The 20,898-nt window shown below is 41.7% G+C and overlaps 1 protein-coding gene across 1 annotated transcript in view; it reads left to right on the top strand.

Annotated features, from left to right (window-relative positions):
- The window catches only part of LOC103178080 (ADAMTS-like protein 1), a 162,562-nt gene that overhangs the window by 79,733 nt on the left and 61,931 nt on the right, over positions 1-20,898 (top strand). The window contains exons 13-15 of the mRNA XM_007892594.2: positions 238-539; positions 3,008-3,137; positions 18,179-18,389. Coding sequence (XP_007890785.2) covers positions 238-539; positions 3,008-3,137; positions 18,179-18,389 — 643 coding nt within the window. The remainder of the gene's footprint in view (positions 1-237; positions 540-3,007; positions 3,138-18,178; positions 18,390-20,898) is intronic.

The raw sequence follows: 20,898 nt of genomic DNA, 5'->3' as shown, positions 1-20,898 counted from the left end.
CATTTCTTCTTTGGTGTCTACCCTTCCCATTGTATATTCACAAAATACACACTCACACCACTTTACAGTATATCCTGTGAAGCACTTTGAGACGTCTTGACGACTTGATAAGGCGCTGTATCAAATGCAAGGATTATTATTATTACATTGTTAAGCGTTTTGAGCGATGCTTTGATGTAGCTAGGTCTTATATAAACGAAGGTTGGTATTGCTGACATGGATGCTTTGTGTGTTCAGCTTTATTCCAGAGCCATGGCTCCCATGCAGCACCACCTGTGGAGCGGGCACTCAGACTCGCAAGGTGAAATGCCAAGTGCTCCTGTCCTTTTCTCAGTCAGTGGAGGACCTACCTGATGATGAGTGTGATGGCAACAGACCCCAGACGGAACGGGCTTGCTATACTGGACCGTGCGGTGGGGAAACAGTAGAATATGACCTTGCAGAGACAGATCTATTGTATACCGCCCTGCAGGATTTTGATGAACTGTACGACTGGGAGTACAAGGGTTTCACAGAGTGCTCGGAGTCATGTGCAGGAGGTAAGATGTCTGAACAGTATGCCTATACCAGATGAACGTGTATCATAGAATCATAGAAAATTACGGTATAGAAGGAGGTAATTCAGACCATTGAGCCTGTGCCAGCTCTCAGAACAAGCTGTGCATTTAATTCCACTATCCTGCCATATCCCATATCCTTTCAAGCCTTTTCTTTTCTTGTGGTTATCTCCTTCCCTTAAAACCCACAATGGACTCTGCTTCTACACCTTACTTGGCAGGTCATTCCACGTCCCAACAACTCTCTGTAAAAACATTTATCCTGAACTATCCTTTCACTTTTGTATCTAATGAATCTCCAAACAAAAAATATACTGAGAACAATATCCCCCTCTTATCTTTAAATCCTTTGATTCTGTTTTTCCCCCGCTTAATCCTGAATATATCTGATGATCTCTTTTTATTGCCATCTAACGCAATGTCCTACATTCCTCCTCTAACTGCAAACATGTACTGAGGAAGCAGGAATTTCAAACTAAAAGTAGCTTCCCCCCTTACAGACCTAGTAAAGCACTGGTCAGACAGAATAGTAGGTCACATGTTTCATTTGACGTGTGCGTTGAGCTAGTTGATACGTGCCCCAATAGCAGTGAAGGCTCTTCCATTGGCTTGAGATGCCAAGGTTGGAAGGGAAAAATCAGCCAGGGTTCTCACTATGGATCACTATGTAGTGACCCGTGCTGGAAAGTGCACATGTGTGGATGGTCAGATGAGGACAAATTTACTGTGGTTTTCCCCACGTGGTCAAAACATCCTGTCAATTCATACATGAATAATGACCACTTAGGCAAGTAAAATACGGAACAAACCCACAACAAGGTCTCTTTACACTGACTGTAACTTTTATGTGATCAGATAGATGCCAGTTTGTCATTATCATTGAAAAGTAAACTAATTCACAATCTAATATCAATTTAAACTTAAATCTGAAAATATTGATTTTCTCCAGATTTTGTGAGAGACTGAGTGCTGGTGTATGAGCTCCTCTCAAAGTAATTATAGGAGTATTGGAATTCTGTTGGGTGTGACCTTTTGTTTTCCTGACTACCTCATGGAGAGTTTAAAAAAATGATTGGTATATTGGTTGAACATAGACAATGGTGCGCACACACACACAGGTCAATGTAAGTACATGCTTTACCGTCTCCAGATGTGGAATTTGATATTGCTGAAGCAACCTCTGACCTCGCAGAAGTACAACTCAGAAGGATCTGGTTAGTGACTTGGCCTCCACTCATTCATTAGAGCGGCTGCAATTGTCATTGCATGTCATGAAACAATTCCGTTTTTCGCAAGTATCCAAATACTGGCAGTCCCTCATTCCATGCAGATGGGATGACATGTCGATGATTAGTTCATTCCTCTTCACACTTAGTTCCTTTGACATAATCCATTTCTGAAAGAAGACTTCAATCGTTCTCAATAACCGATTGTAATGTAGGCATGCTTTACCCACAGAACCATAGAAGACCTTGACTAGGAGGCCGTTTGATTTTATTATTAGTATCATAGTTTGCTCCTTCATTGAAGCCATCTGTTCTAATCCCAATTCCCAGCATTTTCACCAAACCCTCTAACACCCTTGTCCCCCAAGTTCCAATTTATGTGCATTGTGTAGTTCTAGATAATACATCCTAAAAAAGTAATGACTTCAATATTATTCAAAAATACAGTCTTATAATATTTACCTCCAAGTCACAAGCCTTGGTTATTGACACATATTGATGTTATATATTGTTAACTTGTTCTTGCTAATTCTATAAGTGAAAGTAAGACTGATGACAAAAGTTTTAACCGTTCAAGTTAACGATGCTTTTTAATTTGAAAATAAAGAAGTACTCATTTTCTTTGTGGCTAACGATCATTTAACATTGTGGAAGCATTTCAGTGTCCTCTTCACCCTCAACGGTGTTTTGCTGTTCTTAAATTCTATGCCTTTTCTGTGAAAAGAGGGGAATGGATGATGCAGTGAAATGCACTCTGAAAGTTTTCCTGGTATATAATCACCACTCATAACATCTTTTATTAAAGTCCTGTAGCAATAGTGGTTAGCGAGTTCACCTCACAAGTGAGAGTTCCTGGGTTCGATTCCCAGGCGAGGCAAAACCTTGAGCACCACCTCTGTTTACCTAACAGTAAGTAAGAGCCCAGTTGTCAGTCAATTGGCAGATCGCTTTCTGGGGTTAATAATCCCTCAAAAAAAAGTGGTCACTCAGTCTACGACTGTTTCTGGGACATTGCTATGCACAATTGGCTGCCACGTTGCTCCCACAAAATACACAGTCAATCCGCTTTACAATATATTCTGTGAATGCTTTGAGACATCTCAACGACGTGATAAGGCGCTATTATCAAATGTACGGATTATTATTGACTACCCAGTCATGCAGTGCCCCAAATTCCTTTCCTGACAATGTTTTGATGCATATGCTTTTCTTTCCCTCCTTCAGGCGTTCAAGAGGCAGTTGTGGTTTGCCTGAACAAGCAAACCCGAGAGACTGTCATCGAAAGTCTTTGTATGATCCACCGCCGTCCACCACAACTCCTGAAAGCCTGCAACCTGGAGCCTTGCCCACCGAGGTAATAACCCTGTACAAATCGTGGGAATTGTTTTGAGCTTCTTAACTATTAGAAACGAAAGGGCCAAAATTGTAGGTTTTTATCCCCTAAAGACATTCCGTTCTTCAATTACGGAATGGAATGTGTTCAGAATGCCTTAATTAAAGAACAGGACGTGGCTCGGGAATATCATTGTTCTTACCTCATGGGAATAATAATGCAGTTTATGTCATCCACTGTCACAAATCTTCAGCTTATATTTCTTTTCAAAAACAAAATTTGTTTCTTCTAATCCTGTCCAACTGTCTGTTCCTTTTTGTCTGGCCAAGTGGCAACTCTTACACACGAATCTAGGCAGTGAACGTCAGCAGGCCATTGCACTTGAGGGGGAAGAGGGGAGGGGGACAGGTAGATAGAGGGAGAAGGTACACAAGAGAGAGAGAGAGAGAAAGGGAGAGATGAAGGGAACGAAGGGTGGGGCATCACAGCTGAACTCAGCACTGTCCTTTCTAAATGTTTACACACAAATATTTTTAAGGAACTGACTGGTTAGTGATCAGGGAAACCAAGCTGATTTTTTCCTTCCCTAGCCCAGAGGTGCTGAAACAAATTCCAGTACCTCAAAAGCTCCTCTCCCAGCTCAGAGCATCCCACCCAGAGCAGATTGAACCTGATAGTTGATTCTTTCAGCATACCCTTGGCAGTGGCTTTACCAGCTGAGATGTCGGGGGAGCTTTGACTGGGAGCCTTATAGAAGATCAAGCAAAATATTTTCTTGGAGTTAAAATTGTGCCATTTGTTGTGCAGAATGTGAAAGATTACTCGATTTAACATATCTTAACTACGGAGCACACAGTCATAGATGAAATTCAATTGCATTTTGTGTACAGTTTTGGGAAAGTAATTCTTAGTTAAGTGGGAAAGTGCAATAATATCTTAGAGGTATATTTGTGGCTGTAAAAGGTTTAATGTTACAATACATTTTCCTCTGATCCTGCAGTCAAGCTTGTTGAGTTGTACATTACATACAGCTGTGGGTACAGTATTAGTTACATTAAAAGTGCTTAAGGCAGTGTGTAAAAGACAAGGTGAGTTATTAAATCAGGCGGCTTTCAAAGTATGATGTGCGGTAATGGAGTAATGGAGTTCTGTGTTCCCATAAATGGTTAACAAAATGCATTACACAAGGAGAATATTTTGAAACAGCAAAATGCTTTTGCTGATATGCGAACACTAGCCTTCCTCTCCCTTAACTGAAGTTTTAACTTCAACAGCTAAATAGTGTAGTTTCTGTGGCTGTGCCTGTAGAATGGTTTGCACAGTATTTCAAGCACTGCCTGTCAAGCTTGAGGGGCACTTGTTCCCCTGAATAGGCAAACAACAATATTTTCAGCAGACAGTGGTGACCATTGTTCTTCCCGCCCTTGTTAACAGCATCAGGGAGTGCGGTAAATGTTAGTGCTGTCAATCCCATCACTTTGCTTCTCAAGCAAAAGGAAAATGTCAAAGGTAGATTTTGTGTCACTGAACAAGAATGCAGCAACATGATATAAACATTGATTGAAACAAGGATGATGAAAGAGGTAGTGAAGGACTATGTGGCTCAATGGTTCACTGGATTTTTGTGTCAACAACCGGCACCCTGGAGAGGTAAGCGAGAGCTTCATCTCTACGATCCTTAATGCTCATCATTATGTACATGTTAGCCTGGCTCAGTTGTTAGCGCTCTCACCTCTGATTAGGAAGGTTGTGGGTTCAAACCTCACGTCGGAACTTGCAACTCATAGTTTAGGCTCACCCTGCAATGCAGTGCTGGGGGTGTACTCCATCGTCAGAGATGCTGTCCTTTGGATGAGACGTTAAACCAAGGTGCCATTGTCCTGTTCAGATGAACATTAAAGATTTCATGATACTATTCAAAATAGGAATTTACTATTCCTCTCGGTGTCCTGGCCAACAATCCTCAAAATAAAATTGGTCATTTACTTCATGGCTGTTTGTGGGACTTTGCTGTGCACAAATTAGCTGCTGTGTTCATTTACAAAATACAGTCATTACTTTACAGTAAATTGTGTGATGCTTTTTGAGATGTCATCTTGAAGATCATCAAATGCAAGGATTATTATTTATAATACAGTATTATTGTCCTGGCTGGGTACAAAGGCCTTAGGCATTCTCTCCAAGGCCATTTTCAGTGAGTGGTTGCTGGGTGGCACTGGGTAATGTCTGAGCAGAGTCAAGTGGGCACTGGTTTGTGTGTTTGGTGTATAAGTAGGTTGTGCAGGAAAGAGAAATCACCTAATAAATGGAAGAGTGTTAACTAAAGTAAGACAGATACACAGCATATAGAAATACATTATAGCATATGTGAGAGTATGGTTCTGTCACTCTGTAGTTGTCTTTAAAACATTATTTTCTATTTGTAGCTCAGCGAACAAGGATTTTGTATTCACAGCCTAGAATCCTTGCCAATACCTGAAACCTTATTTCAATATTAACTCTTTCAAGGCTTCAATAACATTTGCAAAAAGATTGCCATGAATGGCATTGTTGGGTGCATAGTGGAACTTAAAACACTAAACTCGTAACAGGAGTTATTAATAGCTGCTAGACATGAAGCTTTTTCTTACTGCTCCATGCTGCCTGCCATTAATAGCAGCTCCTGCTGGTAACCCAAACTCCGCCATGTCATCCGGCAACTCAAAATAGATTGTGTCACAGTAGAGTTCCTGAGGGTTGGCACGACTCACATCCAGCTCCCGGGGCAGGAGACAAGTTATGAAAATCATATTTTACACCCTGTTGTTAATGAGGAAATAAAATGTTTTGACCCTAGGAGCAGCCTCCTAGTTAATCTACTTAATATATGTGCTGTGCCTGAGAATTGATTAACAGGGTCTTAGAGATTATTACTCAACCATTCACCATTTAGAGCGGACATCATCACACCCCACTATATGCACATGTTGATGTGAATGTCCACTGTGAATTATGATAATAGCCAAAAATATGCTTCAGAGATTCAATAAGACCCCTGCGGTGGTGGTTGATGCCAACTTGGGTCAGTTGGTGGCACTCTCAGAATGTTGTAGGTTCAAGCACCGTGTTGAGACTAGAGCTCATAGTCTAGGCCTGACACTCCAGTCTGGTTCTTGGGGAGCAATGCATTTTTGGAGATGCAGTTCTTTGGATGAGAAATTAAACCAAGATCCATCTGCCTGCCCTCAGGTTGACATTAAAATCCCATGGCACTATTTCAAAAGAGAAGGGAGTTTCTTTCATCAACCTAGGCTACAATCCACTGAATGCCTTAATAACCTGATAGCTATTTATAGGACATTGCTGTGGGAAAAAATGGCTGCCAAGTATGCCTACAAAACACAGTCATTGAACTTGATAATAGTCACTGTAAAATTCCTTGAGATAGAGAGCGTGCATTCCATTCACAGGGAAGATGCCATGTGTAAGTACTATACATATGTGGAGCTCACATTCTGGTTTGGATATTTTTTGTCATGGATTGCTTTCCACATGTGTGAGACACCCAGCAGAAACAACACAATCTTTGAGACTTTTAAAATATAAAGTGCTATAAAATAGCTTGTGTTTTGTTCCCTCAATTAATAAAAGATATTGTCTTCAAAACACACGTGTGTACTCGTTAACAAACATGTAATGTTTGAGCAAAACATACATCATTGTTAATGGGTCAGTTCTTCTGCTATCCTGCCAAGTTAATTGTTATTGTTTTAGCTCAAAAAAAATGAAAAATAGTTAAACACATAACCAACAATTCTTAATAGTACGATAATCACAGTCAATCTCAGTGATGTTGTATGTAAGAGAGTTCATATTTTGGAAGCTGTCAAAATAATAAAACAATAATAATAATAATATTGCATTTGATACAGAGTCTTTCACTATGGGAGAACAACAAAGCATTTTATGGAAACGACTGCAAAGTTAGGTCACTGTGTGTTTTCAGGAGAACACCTACAGGTTACGTTTGTGGTACTGGTGTGCACACTAAAGGAAGCTGCGGTTTGCTATGAGCTCGGATGCTGTGATTCTCTGTAACTTTAGTTTTGGCACACGAGTACCCCCATCCAGCATGCATAAACAAGACATGACCCCAGTCCTCTCGACTTCTGCAGTGAGTTTTCATTATTCTGCCACCACTGAGCAACAGTGTGCTGAGCTGGAACCATGCCACTTTGGAGCACGGTCACAATTCGTGTAATGCTTATTTTTGTTGTCAATGAGTCTGTAATGAATCTTTAGTTCTTCAGCCAGAATCTTTTTTTTAATAAATAATAATAATAATCCTTGCATTTGATATATGTCTTCGAGACGTCTCAAACTGCTTCACAGAATATACTGTAAAGTGAATTGACTGTATATTTGTGGGCGAAACGCGGCAACCAAGTGCAGAATATTGTAAAGTCCACAAGAAAAAGCATCGAAAAGAAATGCCATTCTTACTCATCATGATTTACGTACATCCCCTGCCTATTACCACCAGAATCAGGAAGCATTTGAAATGCGATCTGCCATTTGGGACAACTTTCTGCCTGGTTGTACACTGAGCTCACAGCCCTCTCTGGGTTCAGCTGGATAAGGTCCTCTGCAGGATGGACTCAGCTCTTTTAATAAAAAGCTGATTATTTTACTGAAGTGACCCTTCAAATTTTCTGGGAATTTATTTTCAGTGAAAATGAAAAGAGCAGATGCCTGCTGATACTTGACAGGAGAGAGAGAGAGAACAGAGTGTGAGATGAGACTCAATGGCAGATGATAGGAAAGAGAAGAAGGAAATTCCAGCTTGCCGCTCAAGCTTTGATATTTGGGAGACCGGCTATATTCTGGGCTTTGTTTCTGGTTGAGCAAAAATGATCTCCAATGAGCAGTTCCTGGAACTGAAGGAATTAAAACTCATTTTTTTCTATGGATGCAATGCACCGTCCAACAGTGATGGCAGGTGGCCTTTTAGCACGGCTATAGATGGCCAGTAATGACGCTTCGCAAGTGAGAGGACCTGGGTTTGATTCGCAGCAGGGCGAAACCTAAGGCAAGTTTACCTAGCAGTAAGTAGGAACCTGGTGCTAGTCGATTGGTGAATCACTTTCTGGGGGTAATAATCTCTCCCAAAGAAACTCAATCCACAATTGTTTTTGGGACACTACTATGTGCCATCGGCTGCCACAAATGCACAGTAAATCCACTTCACAATATATTCTGTGAAACACTTTGAGACGTCTCATTGGCGTGATAAGGTGCTATATCAAATGCAAGGATTATTTTTATTAATGGTTATCCCTGAATAAGATTAGGGAGTGGACGTACACCACAGTGACCTGACACTCGTGAAGCCCTGCACCACCATCTCATCACAGGGCAGATCTGGAGAAGTCCTGAGTGTTCTTGAAATGTTCAGTAAAGTCAAGTTGAAAATAAAAATGTAGCTGGTTTTAATATATCATAATGTTTAAAAATGTCATGTCTTTCAAACTTTACTCTAGCTCCCGCAAATTTCCTGAGGCCGTCCATTAAAATTCTACCCGATACGCATGCCATTCTCTGATTTCAATTCAAATAATAATAATCCTTGCATTAGATGAAGTGCCTTTCATGTCAGGAAAACATCTTAAAGCACAGGATTTTTAATAAAGTTTAGTGACTGTATTTTGTAGGTCAACACTGCAGTCAATTTGTGCCTAAAATGTTCCACAAACAGGCATGAAGTGCTTGACCAATTTTATCGAGTGCCTTACCCTCAGATCTCAAAATAGCACTCTAAAATATATGAGAGGTACATTCCCAATGATTATGTCCTTATGGTAGATCTCTTATGAGACCGCTGAATCAATGACCACTGAATGTGTAAATATCCTTACCAGTGTCAATTGGTAAGACCAATGACCAATACAGTGTTCTCTGCCACCAATCAAAGAGGATAATGTTACCAACAGGGTATTTCAACCTCTCCTCCAGTACTGGGTGAAGTGGAAGAAGAAAACCCCAGCATTTCTTTTTTCATTTTGCTGAATATGGAGCTTTATCTTACTGCTGACTGGTGTATTCTCAACCTCATAATAGTTTTGAGATAAATACTATAGTTTGATGAGTGAATATTGCTCTAACACTACTTCAAACTGACAAAAAAAGACAGTATTGGCATTTTATATTACCTAATCCATTGGTTGAAAAACTATCCTTACCAGTTACAATTGCAGATGGATGACCAATAAACTGAAAATCCTGTACACTGTCAAGCGTCTTGGGACATCCTCCTGACTTGAAAGGCGTTATACAAATGTAATCTTGTTGTTGTTGTAGTATCAGTAGACACTATAAGGGCCATGTCTATGTCAAGAAATCCCCCCTCTCTGTTACTCTGTCTCTCCACCAACCTCTCTCTCTCTTTTCCCTATTGTGCCTTTATCTTTCTTCCTTTGTATTGCTCTCCATCTTTTTTCCCTCTTCCTCTCTCTATCTCTCCTTGTCCACCTCTCTTCATCCCCCTTTCTCTCTCCTTCACTGCAATGGTGAATATCTTTCTTGAACAAAATTGAAAATCACTTTCTGGGGTTCTGTAGTTTGGTGACTTTCAAACAAGGGCTATCACTGGAATCCAACATATGATAATATAAATTACATTTTGTGACGAATGAGGAAGGATGACTGCAGCAATGCTAGTATTTTCTAAATGCACAGAATTACATAAAAGATAACTAGCAGAGAGAGAGAGGTCAACGAGACTTCAAGAGGAGGAAAGAAGGATCAGAATCCCCTCACTCACATATTCCGCACATTTACTTCTTCCTACATACCTACAAGCTGTTTGTCATTTATTTCCGATAAGGCTGGAAAGGGACTTCAATTCAGTAGTTATTTCAATGGGAACGCTCTCTTTTACTTTCCATGGAATGTAAAGATATACATCTGTCATTAGGGTATGCCCCAATTGTGAAATGAGCTCATTCTGCAAAGTGGACATCCCCTCCATAAGGAGGAGAACAAAGATGGTGGGTCATACCTCAAATTAAATGCTTATCATAAGACACCGAAAGGCAAAGCATGTCAATCATTTGACTGGTAATACATCCATATAAGTGTTACCTTTTCTTTAATTCCCTAAATTTCATCCTCCATTTTTTCTCTTGTCCTCCCCAGTACTGCCATTCACCATCACACATTCTCCTGTAGGTGGGAGAGCAAGACAATTCAGAAAGAGAATTTCTTCAGTGTAATTGCCATGTCATACATAAGAAGCAGATTTGTCCCTGGCTTGACTGCTCTCCCATCGCAAGCTGGATGGAAGTTTTATCCACTCTTCAATACGCTATCTAGTCAACCTGGCTGAAATGTGGTAAAGCTCAACAGGTGATACTTAAAATAATGATAATAACAATCCCTGTATTATAACACTTTCATGTCATCAGAACATCTCAAAGCGCTTCATAGGATTTTACTGTACAGTATAGTGATTTTATAATTTTTAGGCAAACCTGGCAGCCAATTTTGCTCACAGCAATGTCCTACAAACAATTATAAAGCTAGACAATGAGCCCAAAGTCCACATGTTGGTCTTGAAACCACAACCTTCTGACTCAGGCAAGAGTGCTACCAACTGAGCCAGACTAACACCTTAACATGAAACGAGCGCACCAAATGATTTTCTGTGATCCGAATGGAGTAGAATAAGCAGTGGCGGCGGCAGTAGCAATGTGTTCGTGATAGAAGAGAGCAAACGATATAAGAGAGGAAAAAATAAATTGCATCAAAGAATGGCTTTATTCATTGTGAGGAGGTGAGGAGGCAGCAGACGAGAGAAAGAATGAATAGGACCTGTGGAGACAGCTTATTGTGGAATGTCGCTCATGAGGCTGGTTCTTCCTGATAAGCTCGCTCTTCCATTAAGGAAACGTTTTCTTTGGCCAAGCTGGATATTAATGTTTTGAGTACTGAACGTTCTTCGCTACTTTCAAAATATTCACATCTTTTATCATAATACATCTGCACAAATGATTTTCAGCCCGTTTCAAATGCAAGCAGGCATTTGTGCCGTCTTCTGAACCCTGGTCCCCATAAGAGAGCTTCTCTAACCAATTCCTTTGTTTTATTTCTTTTTTTAAAAAAACTATGCTGTAAAGATGTCCTGTTCCTAAGATTATTTCTGACAGCCCGGTTCAGTGAGGAATTTTAGTCGCTGGCAAACAGCAATCCATCACTCGGCTTTTAACTTGCTGTGCACAATTGGCCGCCACATTCGCCTACAAAATACACAGTCGATACACTTTACAGCAAATCCTGTGAAGCACTTTGAGATGTCCTCCCAACGTGAAAGGCACGATAACAAACGCAAAGGTTATAATTATTGTTAGTATTATTATGGGAATGCCTAGAGATGAATGTTCTTTGCTTGCAACAGGATTGACCATAGGAAAAAGCTATTCCATGTGCCTGAGGAAAATTATTGAATTCCAAACTGATCAGCGGATTAGCATTAATGGTATGAGCAACATATTGGTTTCATCTCTCTCCAGTCTTATTGCCAAACTGTTTCTTTTGATCCCGGTTAGGAATCACATGCTTGTTTAGCTTATCAAAAAACTCAGGACGTTGCTCCTTGCCTTTACCCTCTCTTAATAATAATAATAATAATCCTTGCATTTGATATAGCGCTTTTCATGTCTTCTAAATGTCTCAAAACGCTTCACAGAATATGCTGTAAAGGGAATTGACTGTATATTTATGGGCAAAACTCGGCAGCCAATTGCGCACAGCAGTGTCCCACAAACAGTCGTGAATTGAAAATGACCAATTTATTATTTTTTTGAGGGATTATTAGTCAAAAGTAATTTCCTCCACATCCACATTTTATTAATAATATTATCATTAACTGTTGTAACACACCGGGGTTCTAAACCCTTATCGTAAGGTTGGGTTTGATGATAAACACACAAGCTGCTCAGCGAACTTGCTATAAGGCTGTTGATTGACAGCAAAATTTCATTACGCCTGTTATTAAAATGTATTGTTTGTCATGCCAAATATATTGAGGTCAGATTGTTAGAGCTGTCAATTGTTTATAGATTCACCGGCTGAATTGCTTTTTGGTTTGACATTTATTTGAGTTTGTGATTGTTTGCTATTCCAGCAGAGACAAGGTACTAAATCATTGGCTGCCCTCTCTCTCTGTAATGTTCTCTTTATTTGTTTATTAAGGAAATAAAGGGGGGAGGGGGCTTAATTAATGGAGGAAGTTTGGGGAGTGATATCTGCGCGATAAGACCAGACTCTTTCATGCTCATTAACAAGCGGAGTTAATGACCCAGTGGTCAATGATATTGTGCCAAAGAAAACAAAGCAATGTTAAGCTCAAACTCCAAACTAAGATGTACAAAGCATTGGGTCAAACTGGTGCATGCAAGAAAATAGCATGTGCCTGAAGCCTGGAGTTATTCTCCTGATTTGCTCGCAATGTTTAAGCAGAGCTCAGCTTTCCAGTTAGTTTTTATTTTGTGGTGTTTCTCGATAACCACATTAAGAACTACTGCAAAATTAAGATTATTTTTTGAAAGATTTCTTAGGAAACTCCTGAAACTCATCTGTATGCTTGAGAGTATCCAAACCAAACTGAGAGTTCTACATATGTATACCACCTACATGTGGAAATTTGCATGTGTTTGGAATGGAATGCGCACTCTCTCCCTGGAGGGATGCATCCTTGTTTACCTAATTCCAGAGAGTATTAGGAGCAAGTTGGCAAGCGGCAAGGCTTGGGAACCCCAGCGTGTGCGTTGGAGTACTGCTGGACTTTAACCAGCTAAAACCACATTGTTTTCCATTGAGAGCATTGTCTGGCAAGATTCTCACTAGGATCAATAAGGAATGCCTTTAGAATTCCTGCTGATCTCTGCTCCAGAAATATTTCACTGGTCGATTAATTGGTCGATTGATGTCTTTGATAGTGAAGAGCCGACAGTTTAAAAGGGGTCAGACAGTGCCTCTGAAGAAGATTATGAATATAAGGAGTTCACTTTGCAACATACAGTGTAGCAGTATGAGAAAGCAGTTCACATGCTTTGTCTCTAAATCTGAACTGCCCAGGTAAACTATAGTTATATGACTGAGGTAAGAGGGAAGCTTGTCCCAAACTGGTACTGTGTCTGTTGTGTGACTGAACTATTGAACCTTATTTATATCAATGCACATTTTTTTTAATGATATTTCAGATCCAATTGCACGCAGTAGCATTAACAATCCAACGTACAAGTTCAGTGCTCTGCACAAGTACAAAGTTGGATGCTTTTGAACAGCCCAGGCACAATCAAAACGATTGTAGACTAGCAGCCACACAGTAAATACAGTTATGCTCCATTAGCGAGAGCTGTGTTAAGTAAAGAAATTAGGAAGAAACTTGTGACGCTCTTTAATCCATTCCTTATGTTAATTAAGACAAGGAACTTGTTAAGAATATCTCAAAATGTACCCCAATATGTCAACCTCTGCATTGAGTTCATAAGGAAATTTGGGTTTAGTGGCACAAAACAGATATTGTGATCCACATACAACAACAACAAAATTACATTTGAAAGGCACCTTTTACGTCGGGAGGATGTCCCAGGGTGCTGGACAATCAGCGTTTCAGATCCGATCTGGGGGTCGGGGATGGGGAGGGTGGAGGGCAATGGGGAAGCAGGGTGTTCGAAAGCACGGTTGAAGAGGAGGGTCTTGAGATGGGTCTTGAAGGAGGTAAGGGAGAAGGCGAGGTGCAGGGACTGTAGCATTGAGTTGCAGAGGGTGGGGACAGATTGGCTGAAGGCCCGCCCGCCAATAGTGGGGTGGGAGAGGTGAGGGATGTGAAGCAGGCCGAGGCCCGCTGAGCAGAGGGAGCGGGCAGGTTGGTCCCCTATGTGATAGGAAGCCAGGATACCAGTAGCCCTGGAGTCGAGGGTGGAGGCAGAGAGATAGAGTCACCCGCATACATGTGGAAGTTGACCCCGTGTCAGCGAATTATGTCGCCAAGAGGGAGCACATAGATAATGAAGAGGAGGGGACCAAGGACAGAGACCTGAGGAATGCTGCACAAGACAGTGTGGGGGCTAGAGGAGAAACCGTTTGAGAAGTTTGAAGTGGAGACGGTGGATGAAATAGATTTTCCCTCAATACAAAATACAATTTATTGTTATTAAGCCCTTTTCATGTCAGGAGGACATCTCGAAGAACTTCATAGAGCTAGCTGGGCACCCGAGCTGTGTGTGTGTGTGGGTGTGGGGGGGAGGTGGAGAGATGCCATTGGTGAAGCTGAAGAGGATAAGAGGATAGGTGGAGGGGAAAATTGACCAAAAGAGCCTTCAAAGAGATATATCTTAAGGTGGGCTTTCAAAGTAGAGAGGGAGGGAGTGAGGCAGAGGGATTCCATGTGTCAGCCTGGATAAGTGGTAGCATTCTCATCTCTTGAGTCAAAAGGTTGTGGGGTCAAGTCCCACAATGGACTTGGACTCACGAGATCTCAGGTGACGTTCCAGTCAGTGCTGGGGGGGTGTTGCATTGTCGGACATGCCATCCTTCAGATGAGACATTAAACGGACATCCCGTTTGCCTGTTCAGGTGGACATTAAAGAGAAGGGAGTTTCTCCTGGTGTCCTGGCATACAATCTCCCAAATAAAATTGGTCATCCACTTCATGGCTGTTTGTGGGACATTGCTGTGTGCAAACTGGCTGCCGCATTTCACCAACAAAACACACAGTCAAAACAACTTTACATTATATCCTGTGAAGTGATTTGAGACATCCCTAAGATGTGATAAGGCACCATATCAAATGTAAGGATTATTATTTTTATTCCAAGGTAAAGTTCCAGAGAGCAGGGGCAGACTGGCTTGATGCTCATCCAACTATCGGGCAGGGGAGATGAAACAAGCACTTCAATATTTTGACCTATGTCTCTGTTTGCAGGTTCTATCCTGCTCTGCTAATTGTTCGATGTAGGAAACAATGGAAAAGAAATGCATTGATGGAAACCTAAACTCAAAACAGGGAGAAATAATCTTGCATGGTCCGTGGATGAAGGCAGATTGTTGATTGCAGGAAAAGAATGTCTGTCTGTTTGTCTTTGCTGACTCTGTCTCCCTGTCAATCTATCATCAAATACAGTGTTTGCACTCAATACCTGCATTAACCTTAGAGGTTAATGTTACCAAAAGATTTGCAACAATATTAATCATAAATATCTGGAGAGGGAGGGAGGTAAAATATTTAATCCTAACAAAGCACTCATTATTTAAGAGAAGCACGTACTGTATTTTGGGAAAGACTTCCTCCAGAAATGTCATGATAAAAAAAACCTGGAGACATCAAAAAGGTCAAATTGTTGCTGGATACTGTATTGAAGTGGCTTTATTCTGTGTCATATATAATGGGCTCTGTGAATTAAGACGCAAGATTAGGCCTAAGCACTCAACTGTGCAAGACATATTTATCTAAGATCGTGGAAACATTAAGGCAAAACCCCAAGGGCAGATTTGTCCCATGTGCCATTAAAATTATTTCAGTTTGCGATTAATTGTCATTCCATTTTGAAAGTGGAAATCTCAAGAGAGTGCGAGAAAGAAAGAGGGAGAGAGGACCAAGTGACAAGAGAAATTAAAATATCATTGTTCCAAAGCATGACAATTCTCAGGCTCTCTCTCCTCACCTCTTTCCCCTCCCTCACCCTCTCTTCTCTTCACTCTCCCTCCCTCCCTCTCTCTCCACTTTCGCCCTAGTCCTTCCCCACGCTTCCCCTTCTCTTTCTCGCTGTTTTGTCATCACTCGCTTTTTTCTTTCTCTCTTTCTCTTCTTTCCTCCTTCTTTCTCTCCTGTCTCTCTCTCTCTCTCTCTCACCTCTTGAATAAATTGCCAGACAGCAATATCAATGGGAAGCTATGTGGTTAGACTCCAGCAGTTACCGCAACACACAGTCTGGGATCCCCAAGCCTAGGCTCTTGTCAACCTGTGCCTAATACTTTCCAGAATTAGGTAAGCAAGATGCGTCTCTCCAGGGAGAGAGTGCGCATTCCCTTCCAACAATCTATCTCTGGTGTTTCCATGTGTAGGTGGGATGCATGGAATTTCCGGCTTAGTTTGGATATGCTTAAGCATGGAGATGGGTTTCTGCATGTGTCAGACACCCGGATGACCAAAAAAAAGTTTTGAACTTTTTCTCACTTCCACTCTCTCTCGCTTTCTCCTTTCTTGACCTCTCTCTCTCTCTCTTTCCTTTTGTTTCTCACCTCCTGACTCTTTCTCTCTCTGTTCTCCCTATCTCTCTCCCCCATCTCTCATAGGGTGAAATAAATTCTGTACGACCCTTGAATTGTAAAGGATAAAGCACAATGCTTTTTGAGGGGCGAAAGAGAGTGACGAAAGACAGTGACGAGAAATGAAACTGTTCAGATCTAAAGTATAGTATTCTCAACAAGATGCATAAAGCATTTATTGTTCACAATATCTGCAGGTAAGCAGATGTGTGTTACACCAACCGGTGGAAACTACTGTGTCACAATCTATGTCCTGGGAATAGAGATAGTGGAGTCCTGTAGCTCAGTGGTTAGAGCACTCGCTTTGCAAGCGAGAGACCTGAGTTCAATTCCAGGCAGGGCGAAACCTTGGGCAAGTTTCCTTACTCCACACGCCTAATAATATTCCCTCCAAAACAAAAACAATAATAAATTGGTCATTTTCAATCTACGACTGTTTGTGGGACATTGCTGTGCGCAATTGGCTGCCGCGTTTGTCCACAAATATACAGTCAAATCACTTCACAGTATGTTCTGTGAAGCGCTTTGGGACGTCCTCCCGACGTGAAAAGCGCTATATCAAATGCAAAGATTATTATTATTAGTAGTAGTATTTGTAAATCCTCTTCGGGGGAGCATTAATAATAATAATAATACTTGCATTTGATATAGCGTTTTTCATGTCTTCTAGAAGTCTCAAAGCGCTTCACAGAATATACTGTAACATGAATTGACTGTATATTTGTGGGCAATGGAGCATGTGATGATTAGCACCAGTACATTCAGTGTAACCCCAGTACGTGTGGGTAAAGCTGAGAGACATTGAAATTTTTACGAGCAGGATTTGAATGGGCACGACCTTAAACAAGAGAATGTCAGCATGGGTTTTTGGTGAAATACTTTGCATGCAAAATCCTGAGTAGTCTAGAAAGATAACTCTACAATAATAATATTTACAATCTTTATAATAATCTTTACATTTGGTTTAGCGCCTTTCTCATCAGGAGGACGTCTCAAAGCACTTCACGTGATTCAAAGTAAAGCATAGCGACTGTGCATTTTGTGAATGAACCCGGCAGCCAATTTGCACACAGCAGTGTTCCACAAACAGCCATGAAGTGAGCGAGCATTTTTTTTCTGGAGGATTGCAACAACAGGCAAATGGTTGTGGCCCAGCGAGCCCCAGAGAGAAACAATCTTGAAACATCTAGTCTTCTCCGTGGAAACTTTGATATCCTTCATCTCAGCTGGCAAACAATAAGAGCCTTATCACTGACGTCGGGCTATCAATCTGCTCTCAGACATAGTGCAGCCCAGCCTCTCGGTTCTCATCCTGCCTGTGCTGCGAGTTTGCTTTGTTGTAAGTTACTTGCGACCAGACTTGACAGATCAGGGCTGCCTGTATATTTGCAGTAAAAGGAGTGGAGACACAGGGAACTCTTGCGTGCAGCAGGTATTGACATACAGCCCAGCTGTACAGCAATGAGCTATAACAAGCTATTTAGAACACCTTGGCAAATGTACACAATAAACAGAATGCCTCTCCTGCACTGTGGTATCCTGCCAGTACACTGAATAAAATAAGTCGCAGACGGTTTTGGTTAGGATTAGTCATGGAATTCCAAATCTACAGGTGTCTGGCTTCTTGCAAAATAACCAGATACTGTTGTAAAATGTTGTAGTTTTTTTTTACTGCATTAAAATGTGAAAAATACCACTGCTGCTTTTTTAATCCAGAGCAGATGAGTAATTGCTAGTTATTGGTTTTTCTACAGGTGGGAAGCTGGGAAGTGGAGCTCCTGCTCAGCCAGTTGTGGGGTCGGCCTGCAGACCAGGGATGTGATCTGTACACACCTGCTGTCTCGGGAGAGCAACGAGACCGTGGTCCTGGGTGATGAGAGTTGCATGCAGCCAAAGCCTGACCATGTGCAAGCCTGCAATCGCTTTGACTGCCTACCTGATTGGCACTCAGAAGGATGGCAAGAGGTAAACCGTCGCACTTTACACAGATACCACCGAATAGTGGTAGGATTTTCCAGTGCAGGAAATGACCATCTTCGTGTCCCAGCAGGCCTGAAGTTCCACTCAGGCTCAGGCTGTAGGATGGATCATCTTGTCTTAAACTTGCACAGATTTGGGGAAAATTCTTAAATTCAGTGATTAATTCAGAAACTGGCTTCTTTTTTTAAGGAAAAGAAAATAGAGGCAAGAAGATAGCGTACAACAACAGTAACAGCAACCTGCATGTAATTAGCATCCTTCATATAGGGTAACATCTCGGAGTGTTATGCAGAGTTGGTAGAACATGCAGTAGGGGGGGTGGAAGAAAAGGTCATGTAGGCACTCTGGGAGAAGTTGTGAGGCAGGACTTGAAGACAGAGAGTGAGGGGGAGAGACGGGGGGACAGGTGGGGTAGTATATTAACATCTTGCTATGTTTGGCAATGTTATATGTGGGGAGAGAACTGACCATTGTGTGGGGAGTGAACTTCTTAGTGTGTGGGGAGTGAACTGGTCAGTGTGTGGGGAGTGAACTGGCTTGTTGTGCACATGCACAGTTAATCCTGCTATCGATTGGGATTTCATGGATCCGGTACACCGGGTTTATATCAGTGCTGCTCTGTAATGTGAAATGGTTCACAATTTATTAGTTTATCGCTCACTCTTTATAGGTGAGTTGCCTAAGCGGTACCCAGATCTGTTCACTAAACTGAGAGAAACTGTGGTTGGTACACTTAAAAACATTGTCCCATTTTAATTCTATCGTAAATGGTCTTAGTAAAACCAATCTGTTTCTTAATTGTTGCAATGTGCTTTTTCTGCATTCCTTTTCAATTGAAGCTGGAATTCATTGTTTTCAACTACCTTGTGAAAGCTGTTAGATTTATTTATTTGGTTGTTTTGGTCCTAATGGGTTAAGCAGGCCTGTCCTCTGAAATGCTAACTAATAATCACAATCATTCTATCCGATATACCGCCTATAATGTTAGGAACATCTCAAAGAGCTTCACAAAGTTTCTCTAAAGTATAATGACTGTGTATTTTATAGCCAAATGTAGTAGCCGATTTGCACACAGCAATGTCCCACAAACAGCCATGAAGTGAATGACTGATTTTATTTGGGAATTTGGCCAGGACACTGTTGAGAAACTCCCTTTTCTTTTCAAATAATGCCATGGGATCAAAAGGGCAAAAGTGTAGGCAAGTTTCCTTATTCCACAAGCCTCTATTTACCTAGCAGTAAATAGGAACCAGAGCTGATTGATGGATCACTTTTCCGTTGATTGTTAGTTGATTGACGGATCACTTTTCCGGGAGTAATAAGAATCTCTCAGAGAGCAAAAGAAAAATAACGATTTGGTCACTTAATCCAAGACTGTTTGTGGGACACCGCTGTTCGCAATTAGCTGCCACATTTCGCCCACATAATACACAGTCACTACATTTTGCAGTACATCCTGTGAAGCAGTTTGAGACGTCTCAACAAAGTGACAAGGCACTATATCAAATGCAAGGATTATTATTATTATTATTATCTTTAACTTCCACCTGAACAGGCAGATAGAACCTTGGGTTTAATAAGGTTTCTATATCGCACCAATTCTCTTCGGTTGGCTTTTTACATTGGTAATCACTGGTGAGCTTGAAAATTGCTGAATTTAAAATGTTAATATTATAAACCTTACTAAGCCTCCGGTACCTTGGGGTCTTGTTTGACCTTCAACTATCCTTTCTACCCCACATCCATGCCATGACCCACTCTGCCTTCCCCCACCTCCGCAAAATCACCCAGCTCCGCCGTTGTCTCACACCGCAGGCCGACGAAAACCTCATACACACATTCATTACATCGAGGCTTGACTATGCAAGCCTATTGCTTGTTGGCCTCCCCAACTCCTCCCTCCATAGGCTGCAGATCATCCAGAACTCTACAGCCCGTGTCCTCTCCCGCATCAGGCTCTGTGATCCTATCACTCCCACCCTCGCCTGACTCCACTGGCTTCAAGTTCAAAATCCCGGTTCTCACCTTCAAAACCCTCCATGGTGTGGCTCAACGCCTACCTCTGCAACTTCCTAACCCCCTACCATCCTACCCGCTCCCTCTGCTCAACGGGCTCCAGCCTGCTCCACGTCCCCCGCCTCTCCCACCCCACCATTGGAAGGCCTTCTTCCAATCTCCCCCCACTCTCTGGACCTCCATCCCGCAGTCTCTCTCCCTTTAGGACATGCTTTAGGACATCCTCCCGACCTGAAAGGCTTTATACCAAATGTAGGAATTAACAATAATTAACCTACGCCGGGTCCCAGCTACACCTGCCTGCTTGTTGGCCACCTGGAACACCCTTTGTTCTGGGCCTACTCCGGTCCGCTTCCTGACCTATTCCTCAGATACATTGACAACTATGTTGGGGCTGCCTCCTGCTCTCGCAGTGAGCTGGAAAAATTCACCAATTTTGCTTCCACTATCCACCCCTCCATAACATTCACATGGTCCA

This window comes from Callorhinchus milii, unplaced genomic scaffold (genome assembly GCF_018977255.1).
Source record: "Callorhinchus milii isolate IMCB2004 unplaced genomic scaffold, IMCB_Cmil_1.0 Scaffold1, whole genome shotgun sequence".
NCBI classification, from domain to species: Eukaryota; Metazoa; Chordata; class Chondrichthyes; order Chimaeriformes; family Callorhinchidae; genus Callorhinchus; species Callorhinchus milii.
This window is presented reverse-complemented; position numbering and strand designations above follow the sequence as displayed.